The following is a 16,892-nucleotide window of genomic DNA, read 5'->3' on the forward strand; positions in this document are numbered from 1 at the left end:
GCACATAAAGCTTTATGGACTTGGTGGTGTATATATAGATCTATAAAGACAAGTAGCTTTCGAATTAAGGTGGTAGAAAGCAGTAACTACAGAATTATGGGTAATCGGGATCTGCAAATGTAACTTTAAAAGAGCCAATGAAATCGCCGGGAAAGTCGACAAACGGCTTCTATATTCGCAGCGTTTTAAAAGTCAAAGCACAGTAAATGCACACATATTTCGTTAAGCGGTGTGTGCTGTCAAGTGTGTTAGCCCCAGGATTTACAGGTGCAAGTTCATAGGCGGCAGGGGAGCCTTAAACAGATGTGTATTTGCATCTGTAAACCAGAGCTTTTGTTAATCAATGCTGAGCCAAGCTGTTAAAATAACTTACATTATGACATTTTATAGTCCCTTAGAAAGACATTTTATTGCCTTGGTATCAGCGTGTTTCCAGGTTCGTCTTAGTCATGGAAGAGGTGTCAATCTCACAAGAGCTGCAAAGGTAAGTGAGCCCTTAGGTTGCTAAACTGGGTAATTTATTCAAGTAACACCCATTTACATAGGATCTAGTAAGGCCTATGCCATGGTATTCAAATCTCCAGCTAATCCAAAACTCTGTTGCTTGCCTTGTCTTTTCCCTTCCTCATTTCTCCCACACTACACCACTGCTCGGCTCTCTGCATTGGCTCCCTATCGCTGCTCGCATCCAATTTAAAACTCTTGTACTCGCCTATCGCTGTCATGACCTTTCTGCTCCCTCCTATCTCCAGACTATCATTTCTTTCTACACCTCCTCTCGCCCCCTCTGCTCTTCCACCAGCAGATTAGCTGTCTCCCACCTCTGCTCCCCTGCTTCCAGAGCCCGCTCCTTCTCCGCCCTTGCTCCTCAGTGGTGGAACGACCTACCCACGGATATCAGGACTGCTGTCCCTGACCACCTTCCGGCACGTCCTCAAGACACACCTGTTTAGACAGCATCTGTAAACCTCACAACTCTCGACTATACTGGACTATATGGCACCCAATTGTACCAGTACTTGCATCAGCTTGTACTTGCACTCAACTGCTCCATACCTTGCCATATTCTACTACTGCTCTTAATTATTACTACTTCCTGCATCTTGTATTTCATTTTACTCTTACAGGTATCCGTATTCACATTTCATTTAATTGCTCTTATTGAAATAATTCTCATCCATTCATCATGCTTATTATGTGCTCATACTGGACTTTACTCTATTTTTTGCTCTTATTTGAATTTAATCTTTTGCTTCTGATTTTATTGTACTTTACAACTGCTCTTATCTGTAGTGTGATATTCTGTAATGTGATACTTTACAATGTGATATTTTATAGTATGATACTTTGAACTGTGATATTTTGTAACAATTGTAAGTCGCCCTGGATAAGGGTGACTGCTAATAAATAAATAAACAAATAAATAAATAAATAAGAAGAAGAAGAAGAAGAAGAAGAAGAAGAAGAAGAAGAAGAAGAAAAAGAAGAAGTGGATTTTAAGTAAATTTAAGAAAATTTTAGCAATTCCAAATGTGTAATGTTCTTATGTTCTTATGTTCTAAATCTACATTGCTTTTGTAACTTGTATTCTGTTTTTGCTCAGTGAAGTTAAGTCATCTACTGTATGTAAACATGCAAACAAGTGATTTGCTTTTTGAGTTTCATTGCTTTATCAAAGATTTACTCAACATAAGATACCAAGCTTTGAAAATTGGCCTTGTATTTAGTGCAGTGTGGAGAAGTGGTTAGGGCTCTGGACTCCTGACTGGAGGGTCGTGGGTTCAATCCCAGGTGGGGGACACTGCTGCTGTACCCTTGAGCAAAGTACTTTACCTAGATTGCTCCAGTAAAAACCCAACTGTATAAATGAGTAATTGTACGTAAAAATAATGTCATATCTTGTAACAATTATAAGTTGCCCTGGATAAGGGCATCTGCTAAGAAAAATAATAATAATAATAATAATAATAATAATAATAATAATAATAATAATATATGGTGGGCATGACAATACAACAAAAAGAGAAAGGGTTAAATGATAAACTTCAGACTGGATCTTACAGGAGTGAACTAGTCATACCCTAACAGTACAGATCCCTATGACTTGGAGCCGAAGCTCACAATGTGTAACTCCCAGCACTTGTTCAAGTCCAGACAGGTATATCTTGTCCAGTGTTGATGTTTCCTCTGATTTGGGCCGCTGTAGCTCATCTGTTGTTTGTCACAATACGTTGCACAAGTCTGCAGGCTCGACCCACCATGACCCGCTTGCTACTGGAGTTGTGATTTTCGGTGGTAGTTTTTGGCAAATGTTGCCATTCCAAAAAATATCATGCTCCTCTGAAGGCACTAAGATCCTTCTGCTTATGATTGTGGCTGACTCAAACAGGGAAGGCTGGGGTTATAAATATGATGCAATGGTCTACTGGTAAAAGCACAGGACTGGAAGGCAATAACTGGGACTTACTCTAAAGCACTGGATCCAGTTACAAAATCGTTGATGTCAAGAATAACCCAGGCGTTTTCTTCTTTTTTCTTTAAACTAAGGTATTGTCAATGACCATGTTTTATAATTTACTGTATCCTGATTCCCAGTGCATTCCAAACAGACCAGAGGGCACAAATGGAAGCACTTATTATGCAGACAATAACAAATCCATTGTATAGTTTACTCGGTGCAGCTGAAATAGCTAAAACACTGGGATCATTCAAGAAACAATTAGTGGATTAGATGCTGCCATGCAAATAGCTGTGTGCTGGATTATTATCATAATAATTATTATTTATTGCTTAGCAGACGCCCTTATCTAGGGAGACTTACAGTCGTAAACAAAAATATATTTCAAGAATAACAGTACAAGTATTAATACAATTAAGAGCAAGATAAAATGCAATGACTTCTGTTCTAGCAAGTACAACTATATGACAAAATACGATTCAGTAACGGAGCAGATAACAGTGTCAGTGACAGTTACATCAGGATATAATTAAATACCAAATACTACTACTAACACTTGTGACAGATTACAGTACTCTAAAGTACAAGATTAAATGCAGTAAAATAGGGAGCAGATAAGAGCAATGATGGCTGATACAGACATATGCTCTATCTAACATAACACCAGGTTTCCCAGTTGTTCCCCTAAAATAAGCTTTCAGAAGCACAATAATTACTATAATATTAAATCAATAGCCAGGGTGTATCCTGGTAACATTACATTCACTGCCGTAAGTCACAAAAATAAGTTAAAGTATGCACTTTTTAGCTACTAGCGTCAGGCTCAATGGAAACCATTCTTCATTGAACAATGGCATGTAAAGAAACCTTACGATGGTGAGAATTCCCCCGGGTCCTAGAGCTTTGACAGATTTAGAATTTATGTTTACAGCAAAATAAATGACGTTGTAAACGAATTGTGTGTTTTAAATGTGACGCTTCGTGAGCGTTTAAAAACGAATCACGTACATTTGTAGATTTTGTTTAAACGCATTTATTCTCCTAATAACAACCCTCTTTATTTCTAAAGTAGACCTACTTCATTTAGTATGCACATAAACTAAACACGCATATGTCTGTAATAAAACTGACCATTGAGATGTATAACGAATTAAAAACGGGATTAGCTCCTTAAAAAGCTGTTGGTTTACCTGTACAATTGATGCGTCGAAAATATATTCTAAACATTGTTTAAAAAAAGAAGAAAAGAAAATATAAAGTAATTAGAACATAAAATATAAAAAAAAAACACTACAGCCTCTGTAGGTACATTGACAGATAACCGAACAGAGATCGATTTAATGACATTAGGGAGCACTAACTGCCATGAATCGGTGGGGCTGTAGGACCGCGAAGAGCGGAGTTGACACCTGTTCTCAATATTTACCTGGCTGTGTCACACACCAAACAGTGATTTCGGTGGATCAGCTCAGACGGAAGAATTTTTCGGAGGGTGCAGTAGTTGACTTAAACATTGTATTTATTCTTTCAAGTGACAACGATGAACTTTTTTAATGACCTGCAAAATTCAAACTTGGTTGCCAGTTTTCAAAAATGTTGTGGCTTGTTCCCAGAAAATGTGGCAGGTAACGAGTACCTGTGCAACGACAAGGGAAGCGGGACAGAGTCAAATGGAAGAGTACAAGAACAGAATAAAAATGACGTTAAGACGCTGAAAGAGAGTACCGACGGGGATTTGCGTCACAGATCTGAATCCTCTCAGAATGAAAACAGCCATGGAAACTACAGGAATGGAATAAATGGGATTGTTGATAAGGTATGTAGAACAGTTTACTTATCTATATTGTGTTTTAATTAGTGAGGGCTGTTTGGTTGAGTGTAATACACGTTACTATCCCAATAAAGGTTTAAAATGCTTTGTACTTTCCAACCAAGTATAGTAAAAAAAAAAACAAAAAAAAAAACCCAATATCGTCTCCAAACAAACCATTCCAGTTTACCAAGTTTCTCAACTAATCATAAGTGGGTGTGTCATAGTCATTGCCAAGTCGGTGGTGGTTGCAGTGTGATGTAATTAATATGTCTCAGTGACATTACACAAACTGATACATGCTTACATTAAACTGTTGAACACAGTTCCTCCTCCTGCAGTTATTTGACATTGACTCTGGGGTTTGTTGCACTGCAACCGTACCTGTTGCATGCAAATTTAAAAAGGACTAAGCTCAAGCTAAAATGAATCTGTGGATTCTGGTTCTGTATTGATGAGGATAAAATTGGCATTTGATGTCTCCTGACTGTAAAATGTATGTGCAAGCTGAAGTTTGCACAGTTAAATGTACTTTTTACATGCTTGCTTGTTAAGGGAAAATTCTAAACAAAAAGGAAGGACAATACAGAGCAATTGCAACCTGTAACATACACACATGGAAAACTATATATATATATATATATATATATATATATATATAGAGAGAGAGAGAGAGAGAGAGAGAGAGAGAGAGAGAGAGAGAGAGAGAGAGAGCGAGCTCTCAGTTACCAATCCTCAATCGATGAGGAAGGTCTGATTATCAGTGCTGATTTCACTCGCTGATTCTCATGATTACTGCTAAGCACTTGAATTGTTCTTTCTCGTTCATAGAAACTCTGACGTTGGTCCTTGTGCAATTTATAGACTTCCTGTAGCACTACAGCAATTATATTTGATGCTTGGCAGTGTAACTGATTTACTGCTTATCATCACAATTACTGCTGCTGTAATAGATTTGTCTGTGGGGCTAAGTAAAGCAAATTGGTTTGCAGGCAGGCACTTCATACTTGCCATCCTCAAAATAATAAAAACAAATGACTGGATCTTGTTTCAGAATGGCCACTGAGATCAATGACGAGCTCAAGCAGCCTCATGCATCCTAATGGGATTTATAGTTCTTCTTAAATGATTAAACAGACAAATGTGAGTGATGTGCGTTTAATTGTTCAATCTTGGTGCTTCTTTTCTTGGCTCATTTCCTACACATAGGTGACTCATTCCACTAAGTTAATACAGCATGAACTTAAGGTGCATTAAATAAAATCAGTACATAATCAATGATATATTTAGAGTGTATCTAAACCACCAGTCCTCAGAAGGTTTGCTAGATACCATGCTGGTTCCTCAACGGATTATAATGTGTGACTTCATAACAACTAGTAGAATATCGCACTGGCCTGCCGCTATATCCTGACCAACAAGAATCTTCCATTGCTTTGGACACTTGTAAGCCTTGTAAAATGGGGCTGTTTCACCCCCGGGGCACAGAGGAAGCACTCTGAACAGAATGGCTTCTGAGTTGGTTTGTCATAGAAGCCATATAGGTACAAGGATTGCTCATTAAAATAGTCCAGTAACCCTGCTGTCTGACCTCCAGTGTTTTATTGTGGATGTGCTTGGATTGCAGGAGGCTGTTTCCTCCTCATCTGTCTACATCTGACGTGTACAGAGGGGGATTATTGCAGCGATATCCTGCTTAATTACTTGACTGATCGTGAAATGTGTTCTAGCATTTGCAGAATTCCTCACCAAAGTATGAAGTTAGGATTTCCTGTTTTAAGTTTATTGATCTGTTAAATAATTGCCTTCTGATGGCATCACTAAATGCTTTAAAGTTTAGCTAATTATGTAATACATTGTGTATTACTCCTTGTGTAGTAAGGAAACTACTGGTATACATTGCATAATTAGCACTCATTAAGGTGAGCGATCAAATGGACATTAAAGAAACAATATAAAACGGTGTTCAAATGTGCTCTTGTGCTTTATCGTTTGCAGAAATCCTCTCCAAAGTACGTTGTGAAGAATCGCTTCCTCTATTGCCTGTTTCGATTCGCTGCTGCTCTTGGCCAGGAGGTCTTCTACATCACTTTCCTTCCCTGTACCTACTGGAACTTTGACCCCTATGTTTGCAGAAGGCTGGTGGGCATGTGGGCGGTAAGCACCTCTCATTGCATCATGAACTCCTGTAAGCTGCAACCATGTACATAATTGGCATCCACATTTTAGCATGTGCTGGTGTAAACCTATGGCCAAAAGTTTTGCGTCACCTTGAACTTTAGGATTGAGACATCAGAAAGCAGAAAAGCAATATGTGCAAGTTATTTTATATTGCACAATAAAAATACATTTTTTAAAAAAGCACGTTTTGCAAAAATATTGCTTGTTCCATCACTGTATGGTAGTACATGCTTCATCATAACATCAATACTCAACACACATTCTAAACAGTGCTAAGTTTGAGAAATATTTAGTAGTGCACTGGCCTACATGATATAAAAACGGATCTTCCGAAAAGATCATACTCATGAGACACCTGAGGAGTCATATGAGTGTTCTCCCTTTTTATCGGATTTACAATTGGGCGACAGAAAAAATAAAAATAAATTGTGCCTTTTTCAATGTACATGTTGCACATGGGAGTGCTGCTGCCAGTGTGTAGACACTGAATTGCACACCATTGGGAAGCTAGAGGTCAACATGGCTTGCATAATTGGGTTCCCTGTCTCCTCAAAATGCAATTCAGTTTTGTTTTTAGTTTTTGAGTAGATGGAGGATATGAGATGGTATCTCTGGGTGAGAAATGTAAAACTAATCAATGAGTGACTGAAGGCATGATCATCAAAGGCATGACCTAGACAGACAGAGCCCTCCTGTTTTAAACCCTAGCTGGCACGCCTTGCTACTGATTAGATTTACCCAGTGAAGTAGACACAACTCTGCTGTGATAGTCTGTGATTAACGGACAGTTTTTTCTAACCTCTCCCCGGGGAGATGCATCAGGTATCATTACAGATCTGAGACTATGCAAGTTGTGTAGTAGCTTGGCTGCAGAGTCGCTTCGTTGAAAGTTCAGGAGTTCACGTTCTGGAATGGCAGAGAGGTTATCGTGTCTGCGATGGCTGGCTTGCCCCAGGGATGGAGGCCAAAAGAGAAACTATGTTCTTCAGGCTGGTGGCCACCTGGCTCCCTGCTAGACTTGGACAGAGTTTGGGAATTTGTCAGAGAGCTCACAGCATGCTGCTCATCTGAACAAGGGTCAATATGCAATGCTGAGAACACAAGCAATCAAGTGGAGATCTTTTTAAAACACAAATGCATAATACCAATAGTTTTGCTTTTCATTACACTGTAGACCCAGGGCCCTGATTTATCAACACAAGTGGATTTTAGGTAAATGTAGTATACAGGAGGCTGTGTGGTCCAGTGGTTAAAGAAAAGGGCTGGTAACCAGGAGGTCCCCGGTTCAAATCCCACCTCAGCCATTGTGTGACCCTGAGCAAGTCACTTAACCTCCTTGTGCTCTGTCTTTCGGGTGAGATGTAGTTGTAAGTGACTCTGCAGCTGATGCATAGTTCACACACCCTAGTCTCTGTAAGTCGCCTTGGATAAAGGCGTCTGCTAAATAAACAAATAATAATAATAACAATAATAATATACTCCCTTTTATCGATTTCAGAAGTAGAATCATTATTTTCTTTAGTATTATATTATGCAGTTCACACAGGTATTCAAAATGTGATTTGCTTGATTAAGATTTAGATTTATTCAGTATGAGTTACCTAGCTCCATGGAATTCGCACATTGGAACTATTGATACTTTTCACATTCTGTTTTTCAAATCTGGAATTCCACATTTTCTTTGTTCTTTGGCAATTTGCATCATTTCATAATGACAGGTTGCCCTGTTGATAGGGCAGCTCTCCTTACTTGTGCTGTTGCTTTGTCACTGTTGATTTGTTATCATGTGGTGTTTTCCCACATGTATTTGGCATCAGTCACTGCATACTTTCATTTAAGAGGAGTTTCCAGTAAACTGGGAGGGAGGTTGGTCTTACACTGTAGAGCTGGCTATGAGAATCATGATAGACCGGCTCAATTGTTATCAATGCAAATGATCTTAAGCTAAAAGGAAAGAATGGTACATTTTAACAGTGAATACTTCTTTTGATATTTGGTTTTATTCCATAACAATCCTCCTTTCACACTTACTTTAGTTCATTGTAGAAAGCATGTATGGGAATGTCCATGGCCATGGGAGCTACATATTTTCATATTTTCTAGTTTAACATTTGGATGAAAAGAATAGAAACACAAGTGGAGAATGAAAGTAAATTGATAATAGAGGCTTTATTAATATCTCGTACAGTGCTGTCAAAACAAAACACATATATACTGATAGATATTACATAGATATTACATATTGCCTTGTATCTTTAGCAGTAAACTAGCCGTCGGGTTCTTGGGGTGATTTTTATCTATATACATACACACACACTGCATAAAGAAATGTATTATTAAATTATTAAATAGATAAAAGACCAAGCAGCAGCAACATTCTTCGAAATGAACCCTGCTGCTTTCACGTTACCTTTTGGTAAAACAAAAACATTTAAAAAGCTGAGATGCAGTGAAAGTTTGTTCAATTCCAAACTGAAACAATGACTGGTACTGTATACAGAAAACAGGGCAGATCTTTGTTCAAGCAAAATGTTTTCTGAAGTGAGTAGGTCCTTGTCTGTCTCAAAGCCCTAATAAGCTGTGAATCGCCTGTTCTGTTACACAGTGCTGTCACAGTAAACACTTTCCCTGGCCAGTCACATGTAGGGATCTAACACGTGAACAGTCTCCAGGCCCTGAACCGCAGCCTGTCATTACCAATCTCGCTCTGAGAGAAAGAAAAAGCCACCAAGTAGAAACAGGTTCAAGCATAGGATGCCGATCTATACATTGTAATGTGTTTATCTGTCAAGAGAAAGTGGTCTTTAAATGGCTCTTCCGGTTGTGTTGGAACACACGCTGCCTGTATAACAATGGGAAACACTGAACTGAATCCTCTGGATTCATTGTTGACTGTCCCCACCACTTCAATTAACAATATACTGTACATAGATACAGTAACACAACAACATCTTCTGTTTATTTTTATTGAGGTTGATATGGTATGCAAACACAACAGGCGCAGTGACTGTGGTAAGCACATTTGACAATCCTTATGCACATAGTAACATCCCACAAGCACGCATCGAAAGGTGCATTTATTTTCTGCCAGGTGTAATTCAGTGCAACTCATTTCACATGCTGTAACCAAACTGCACCCCAGAGGTATTATACTATAGTGTCCTGTGGTTTATAACACGCTTTACTTAAACATGCCTTATTTTAGTCATATGGATATTTTGCTTTCCTTGTTTGCACTGAATACAGCTCCTTGTAAACCTGGACTGCCTAGTTTTATTTTTTTATGACAAATCTTGTGTCGATCACAATTACTGATTCTGTTAAGGCATTCCATAGCAATTCAACATCTGTTGCTTGGAAAATGTATCAATCACACTAATGCCAAGTCCTAGACATGATGTTTAAACCTCTGGCTGACTGATCACCCCCCAAAAAAACAATCTTGTCTTGCCCTTGGTGTAATGCTGCCATGACTTGTGTAACACATGTTGATTCTTCTGAAGTGATCCTGCAGTAGCTGGCTCAGAGGGAGGTAGTACTCTAGTCTCCAGGATGGGAGGCCAGAGGTTTCAATATGAAATGGGGGTGCTGATACTCGGGTTCAACTCCATAACCAAGCATGGCACGTGAGGGAGGGTGCAGCACTTTATATGGTGCATTAAAACTGAGTTATTCTTTCGAAGACTTTAATGATGCCAAATGCAGCAACCTAGCCTTCCCTACAAACATACAGAGAAATAAAATAAACAGTGCCTCCTGGCGGATGGGAATGCAAGATGTAGCTGAGGAGGCACTTCTCATTGACCTACGATGATTTAAACGCAGGCTGCAATTGATTCTCTGTATACCTGCAGTCATAATGTGATATCTTGTAACAATTGTAAGTCGCCCTGGATAAGGGCGTCTGCTAAGAAATAAATAATAATAAAATATATCCGAAAGCTTAATGTATTGTAAAAAGCTTTCCGAGTTTATAAAAACAACCCTGAAAACTGTAAGCTTGCCAAAACAGTGACATATTTCAGACTATTATTTCCTTTTAGTAAAGGATTGTGACAGAGATCGAATGATTCTTGGTGTTAGATCTCCCTCCTGACCTGTGAGGGCATTGTAGGGGTCATGAGCGAGGGTATAAATAGGGCTCGTAGTGTAAGTGATCTGTTCCTTGGTAAATGGTTAGTGTTTTAAACCTACAAGGAGTCTGTGTTGCAGTATCGTGAACCGTGAGTTTTGTCTTGTGTTTGTTAACTGTTGTCTGTTTTTTAATAGACTACCAGTTGCACGATCCGGAGCTGTAGCGAAAGCCAGCATAAACCCGGACATCACTTTCACCCCTGCATTTCACGGAGAACTGTAATACACCACTTGCACTTATTCACTATCACTAGGAACTGTGTTTGTGTTTTGTGTTTAGTGTTGGTGTGTAAAACCTGGACTTTTTGGTTGCGGGTCAAACCCGGGGATTTACAAATACCGAGTGATACACGCCGCTGTATCACTCCATTATTATTTACAGGTGTTCGCCATAAGGCTCTGGACATTGTTAAATAAATCAATAAACATCCTTGCACCTGGAAATCATTGTCTGTCTGTTTTGTATCCACTCTTTACTGCACGCACCTTTATTCACTCACTACTTTGCTCACTCACTCACTACAAGGATGCATTTACTTGCTGCAATTTTTTTAATTTATATATTTTTTATTTAATCCGACACTGGTGGGTGAAATAAGAAATATAATGTTATGATATATTTATTTTTAAATAACAGCCTGTGCTGATACTGGGCACTCCATATATTGGAATGTACTGTATGTCTGCTTTGTGAGATACTAATTTTCAATTTTATTTGGCAGATTGTGATGTATATTGGCCAGGTCTCAAAGGATCTCCTAAAATGGCCGCGCCCCTTTTCCCCTCCAGTTGTGAAGCTTGAGACCAGGGTAGATGCTGAATACGGAATGCCATCAACGCACGCCATGGCAGCCACCAGCATCTCCTTCACTTTCCTGCTCTGTACGATGCACAGGTACAAGGTGAGGGCTGCCATTCAGAGCTCTAGTAAAGACTGATAGGGCTAAAGTGTTAGCAGAAGAGACTTTGCTGTCCTTGTAGTTCTATCTAGTGATGTTTTCTCTTAATGTTGAAACAGAACATTTTAAACGAATAAACTGCTGAGAGACTTTGTAGCGAGCAATCCTGGATTCTGTCCTCTCTAGTTTTTAATATACAACAAAAACGGCTAAAGATATTGATGAGGTAAATCAGTAACTGTGGATTGGTTTATGTAATTGGTATGTTTTGTTACTGGTTGCTGTTTAACTGCTTGGTAACAGGTTACTAGCCTATTGGGGAGTATGTGTACATGAAGAGGAATGGACAGGATAACTGGTGCTCATCTGTTTCCTTCCCAGCAGTCACTAGAACACACTTTCAATCGCTGTGTCTCCCATGATTCCAGTAAACAGGAAATCAGATACAAAGCAGCTAAAAGCTTAAAACAGTAAAATAAATAAATAAATAAGGTACGTTAAACAAGAAGCAGTGATGCATGTATTAGCTTTTAGTTCTTTCCTAGTTGTTGGCAAACAGAATAGAGGGCAAGTCTCCAGACATTCATTAATCTGTGAAGGTGCTACACACTATAGCGTAGCAGATTTCATCAGTATTAAAATGCCTGTGCACTGTGGGGTTTGGGTGATATTGAAACCAAGAAAAGGAGATGGGCTGGATGGTTGACGTGGGATTGTCATTCTTTTGGGAATTGGCTCAACTGTCTGCAGGTTGAGAAGCACTGACTTAGAGCAATGATTTTAACATTGACGTACAGATAGACAATTTTCTAGCGTGAGTAAGCATGCTTAAGAGCTATAGCAATGCCCCCAGAGAGTTGTGTAGCAGTAGAAAGGGTAAGCTATGCAGCTGTGGATCTTTAAGACCAGTTCTAAGCAGTGTGTGTGTGTGTGTGTGTGTGTGTGTGGTGGTCAAGGTGCAGTCGCAGCCCCAGTCTGTTTTATTGACACTAAAGATCTGGTGCCCATTGATTAGCAGTATTGACCCTGATGATACAAGTTGTTGAACATCTGTGCCTTTTTTTAGGGTCTTTTTGTGTCCTCCTTAAATATGATAGTGAATGAATTCACTGCCGTGCAGTTCTGATGGGTATCCATCAGGGGTCTAGGTCGTGCTTGCACTGAAGGGGTTAATGTGGAGGGCATTACACCCTGAGAGAGGAGGGGAGGGGGTGTGTCACTTAATAATATGCATGAATATTAGCAAAGGAATCTCTGTATGTGTGTCCACAGCGCATAATTACTTGCATTCATTGAATGTGGGGGAGGCGTAGTATGAAGCTCTTGTCACCTCGGTGCATCTCCATTATCAAGGGAGTTAAATTACCTTGAAGGCTTGACACAAAGTGTTATCTGAAATAATCCTGAAATATTAATCAACATGGAGTTTCAGTACTTGGATTGATTTTCCTGTTGGAGCTGCTATCGATCCACATTGAGGAGGATTCCAGGAATATGGCATTTCATGATGCTTCTGGTGTGACGCCAGTTAAAGAGATTCATCTCTAAAGTGGCCCAGACTGACAGCTGATGAACGTTTGGCAAATGTGGTTTCTTCTTAAATAAAGGACTAATTGGTCTGTTCCTTGTATGCCTATTTGATGATAATGCAGAGTTGTTGAACACTGTAATGTGGTTTGTACTAGAGATTATATAAAAACTGCAATGCCATTTTAATTGGAATGTGACTTTGCTCTTAGTACAACATGTATTACACAGGCAGATTTTGTCACAGGGATCACCTTAGATTTGGAGCTAATGGCTTTTTAACTGCGCCGAGGGAAGACTCGAGAAAATTTTCAGTTCTCTGGTACTTTTTTGACTCCCTGAAAAGTAATTCTTCTTTCAAGGTCAGCCTGAAAATTCTCTTCAATTTCCAAGCACCTTGCTAGAACCAGACAAGCTGGCACAATTCCCTTTGTTCATATTTCTTTCTGAACTCTGAGCTTTAAAACTGCATAACCGACTTCTTGGCTGAAAATGTCATAACCAGACCGGCTCTTAAGACCCCTGGCAACAACACGGGTGCTTGTAGCTGTCCCCTCTGGTTTTGTGGTGTATGAAAATGGTAATTTCTCTAATCTTGGAGATTAATCAGGATACATGTATTGGGAAGCCAGTTGAATACAGTAAATGGGGTCCCATTTAGGGGCATGTGACTGAGCTGGAATCAGCTTTACACTCTGAATTAGTATGCCTCCAGTGAACACTGAATGAACTGCTTACTGAAAAGATAACTCAACCTCCTTGTTATCCATCATTCAGATCAAAGAGGGAAACGGTAGGAAACCCATCGTCCTCAGCAAGGCTACTTTGTTATACAAGCATTTGTATGCCCCCCCCCCCCCCCCCAGGTATTGTACAGATTTATTTACAGTGAAACCTAAATTAACCAGTCACCAAAAGGACTGCACATTTCTGGCTTAAAGACGGGTGGCTGCTGATTCAAGGCGTCTCACCTCATTTGTGGTTTCTATTGGAGATCTAAATGAACCACCCCACCTCCTGTAGCAGGTTACTGGTTCAGAATTCAGGCTTGTTTCAGTATTATCCCATCCCCCCCGTCCTCAGTTTAATGCACCCTGAAACCTTTGAGCCCACCTGTTTCTCGGTGGGAAGTGACTGTCGTCACATTTGAATTGTTAAATTATGCCTCGCATGAGTTCCAATTGCTTTGTGTCCTTCTGTGAAAAATGAAGAATGAGAATTCTCGTGTGTCATCTTTTGGCTTTGGCATAGTCAGCAGCTCAGCCTTTGGAAGCAGATCCTCTGAGCAGCCATTTGATAGGCTGCACTCTGATTGAGACACACAAATACCCAGCCAGGAGCATTAAGAGAGCCCTATGTACTGTACTCTGAAAAATGAATTGACAGTGTAACTCTGTGCCAGAAGAATAGCTGAGTGTTGACTATAGATTTATCCAGTCCAGGGCACTGGATAATGTGTTATTTACTCATTCCTCCTGACCTGAGAATCAATACATATATTTTCAGTTGGCATTTCACACTCAGCACGGTCACAAGCTGAACCAAGTTGTCTCTATCTGATAAAAGCTGAGTTTTGCTGGCGGCGACGTGCAGATTAAGCAGACACGTGTACACCCCAGATGGCTCTGAATCTCATGTCATAATACTCGGTAATGTTATTTCAAGATGAGTGCAGCAGCATATGAGAGCGATGGTAGTCTGGGCTGGCGACCCTGCCCAGACAGCTGATCTTGTTCTTCATTATTGAATGGATTGGTTTTAGTTTTATTTTTGTGGTGTTCGGCTTCTGTGGTTGTTTTGCTTGTATTCTAGGTATTGTGACCAGCTCCAGATAAACTTTTAACAATATCCATTTAAAATGTGAGGCTGTTTCTTGTCTTTCAATGTTGCAATTAAATATGAAATATGATGATGCAAGTCGATCTCCTGAGATCTGTATGAACGGATCAATCGTGTAATGACCGGAAGCTCTTTTGTAATTAACATCAGAACACATTTGAACTGTAAGTGAAATGTTTTGCCTTGCAGTGTTCTTTTCGTATTTTCTTTCCATAGTCCCTACACTCTATATGGGGGAGGGGAGAGAACCAGGATTGTAGGATTTATATGTTTTTCATTAAACTACCTTCCAATTTATTTCAGTAGTGCTTTCCAGTTACATGTTTTATTGATTATGCCGGTTTGTTACATATACTGTCTACTATTGCTCAATGCACAGATAATGCCATAGACTGAAGGGCTTAATACTCTTTTAAAAGGGAGAATGTTCTGCTTAGATATGACTGGTAATATGATTCCTGTTCTATTTCCTAGTATCCATTTGAGTTGGGCTTGGTGGCTGCAGTAGTCCTGTCTGCTCTGGTGTCCCTCAGCAGACTCTACACTGGAATGCACACTGTGCTGGTGAGTACTTCAGAGACGTGTCAGGGAACAATAAGAAAATGCTCTAGGAATGCGGAATGCTTTTCATTTCGCTTTTGTAATTTTAAAACACATCTTAAAAGGTATTTTCCTCCTTCATTTCCAGGATGTGATCTGTGGTGTCCTTATTACTGCTCTGGTGATGGCACCTACCTACCCTTTCTGGGACGTCTTTGACCAGCTGCAGCTCACCAGTCCTTACACCCCTGTTTTTGCCGTGGTAGTGCCCTTTCTCATGAGCTACTACTACCCAAGGTTGGACCATTACAGCCCGACCAGGGGTGACACGACAACTATCCTTGGAGTTTGGGCAGGATGTACCTTTGGATTTTGGATCAACTTCCAGCTTGGGGAAACCTACGTGCCTACGGGAGCCATGCCCTTTCACCTCCCACCTGTTACACTGGCAGCTCTTCTGCTTGCCTGTGCTCGCTTCCTGGTTGGGATTGTCGTGTTGGTGGTTACCAGGCATGTGGTAAAGAGCCTAAGCCTCCAGGCACTCGGTGTCTGGTTTGAGGTTTCAACCAAGAACACGGAGGTCAGGCACAGACTGGAAATCGAAGTGCCGTACAAGTTTGTGACCTACTCTTCCATAGGCATCGTTGCTACAGTCCCAGTGCCAATGATCTACAGCTTTCTGGGATTATTGTAATGGAGATTATCTTTGGTGTTCCTTCAAAACCTTCTCGGTCTTTGTGGTAATTTTTTTTGTTTTTTTTTGTTTAAGGAGACAAAGTATTTTTCAAATGTTATTATTTATAGGGCTCAATTTAGTTTGCCATCCCTTTTATCAGAAAGGAATAAAACTTGTGCAACTAATGACAATCTAGTGACAGTCACAGGAATACCTGCAATGCATGAAAACATTTTTAAATTTGTTAAAAGCTCTTGTTGGTTAATGACTTACAAGGTTACATTTAGCAATGAAAGCTATTTAGTGTTACAACATTCTCACTTTTTTTGGTGTAAAGGTAATGGCAAAAAACTACAAACACTAGTGTTGGTGTATATAATAAATAAAGAGGCTTTATTATATCTGAAGTTACTTTTAAAATGAAAACCGCTTTTACTGACCTTGTGTCTTTGTTGGGTTTTCATAATGCTTATCATGAAATGATCTAATAAATAGGAATCTGGGCAGACTGTGTTAGGACCTTAGCCAACAGTCATTTATCTTGCATAGCAGCTGTCTATATGTACATGCCTCTATATGATTGGATAAAACATCCACAATGGTTACATCCTGTGTAACTATATATGTTAATGCTTTTATGATCCAAACTTCTTTTTAAAACATGTAAGATACAACCCAGGTATACAACAGGAGGCTGTGTGGTCATTGTCTATTTAAACCAACCAATCTGTCCATTAGCGTTCTTTTTCCATACAGTGATAAGACTGGCACAGTAGCAGCAAATGCGATGACGCAAATTCCTATTGCTTTTCTGTGTTCTATCTGGTA

At 39.7% G+C, this 16,892-nt stretch overlaps 1 protein-coding gene across 1 annotated transcript; it reads left to right on the plus strand.

Moving 5' to 3' along the window:
* Positions 1–3,846: 3,846 nt before the first annotated feature.
* Positions 3,847–16,862, plus strand: sgpp2 (sphingosine-1-phosphate phosphatase 2). Its single transcript, XM_034027677.3, has 5 exons — positions 3,847–4,274; positions 6,267–6,425; positions 11,306–11,485; positions 15,323–15,412; positions 15,537–16,862. Exons 1-5 carry the CDS (start codon positions 3,999–4,001, stop codon positions 16,080–16,082), a joined length of 1,251 nt encoding a protein of 416 aa, XP_033883568.3. The 5' UTR covers positions 3,847–3,998; the 3' UTR covers positions 16,083–16,862.
* Positions 16,863–16,892: the final 30 nt, after the last annotated feature.

This window comes from Acipenser ruthenus, chromosome 12 (genome assembly GCF_902713425.1).
Source record: "Acipenser ruthenus chromosome 12, fAciRut3.2 maternal haplotype, whole genome shotgun sequence".
NCBI classification, from domain to species: domain Eukaryota; kingdom Metazoa; phylum Chordata; class Actinopteri; order Acipenseriformes; family Acipenseridae; genus Acipenser; species Acipenser ruthenus.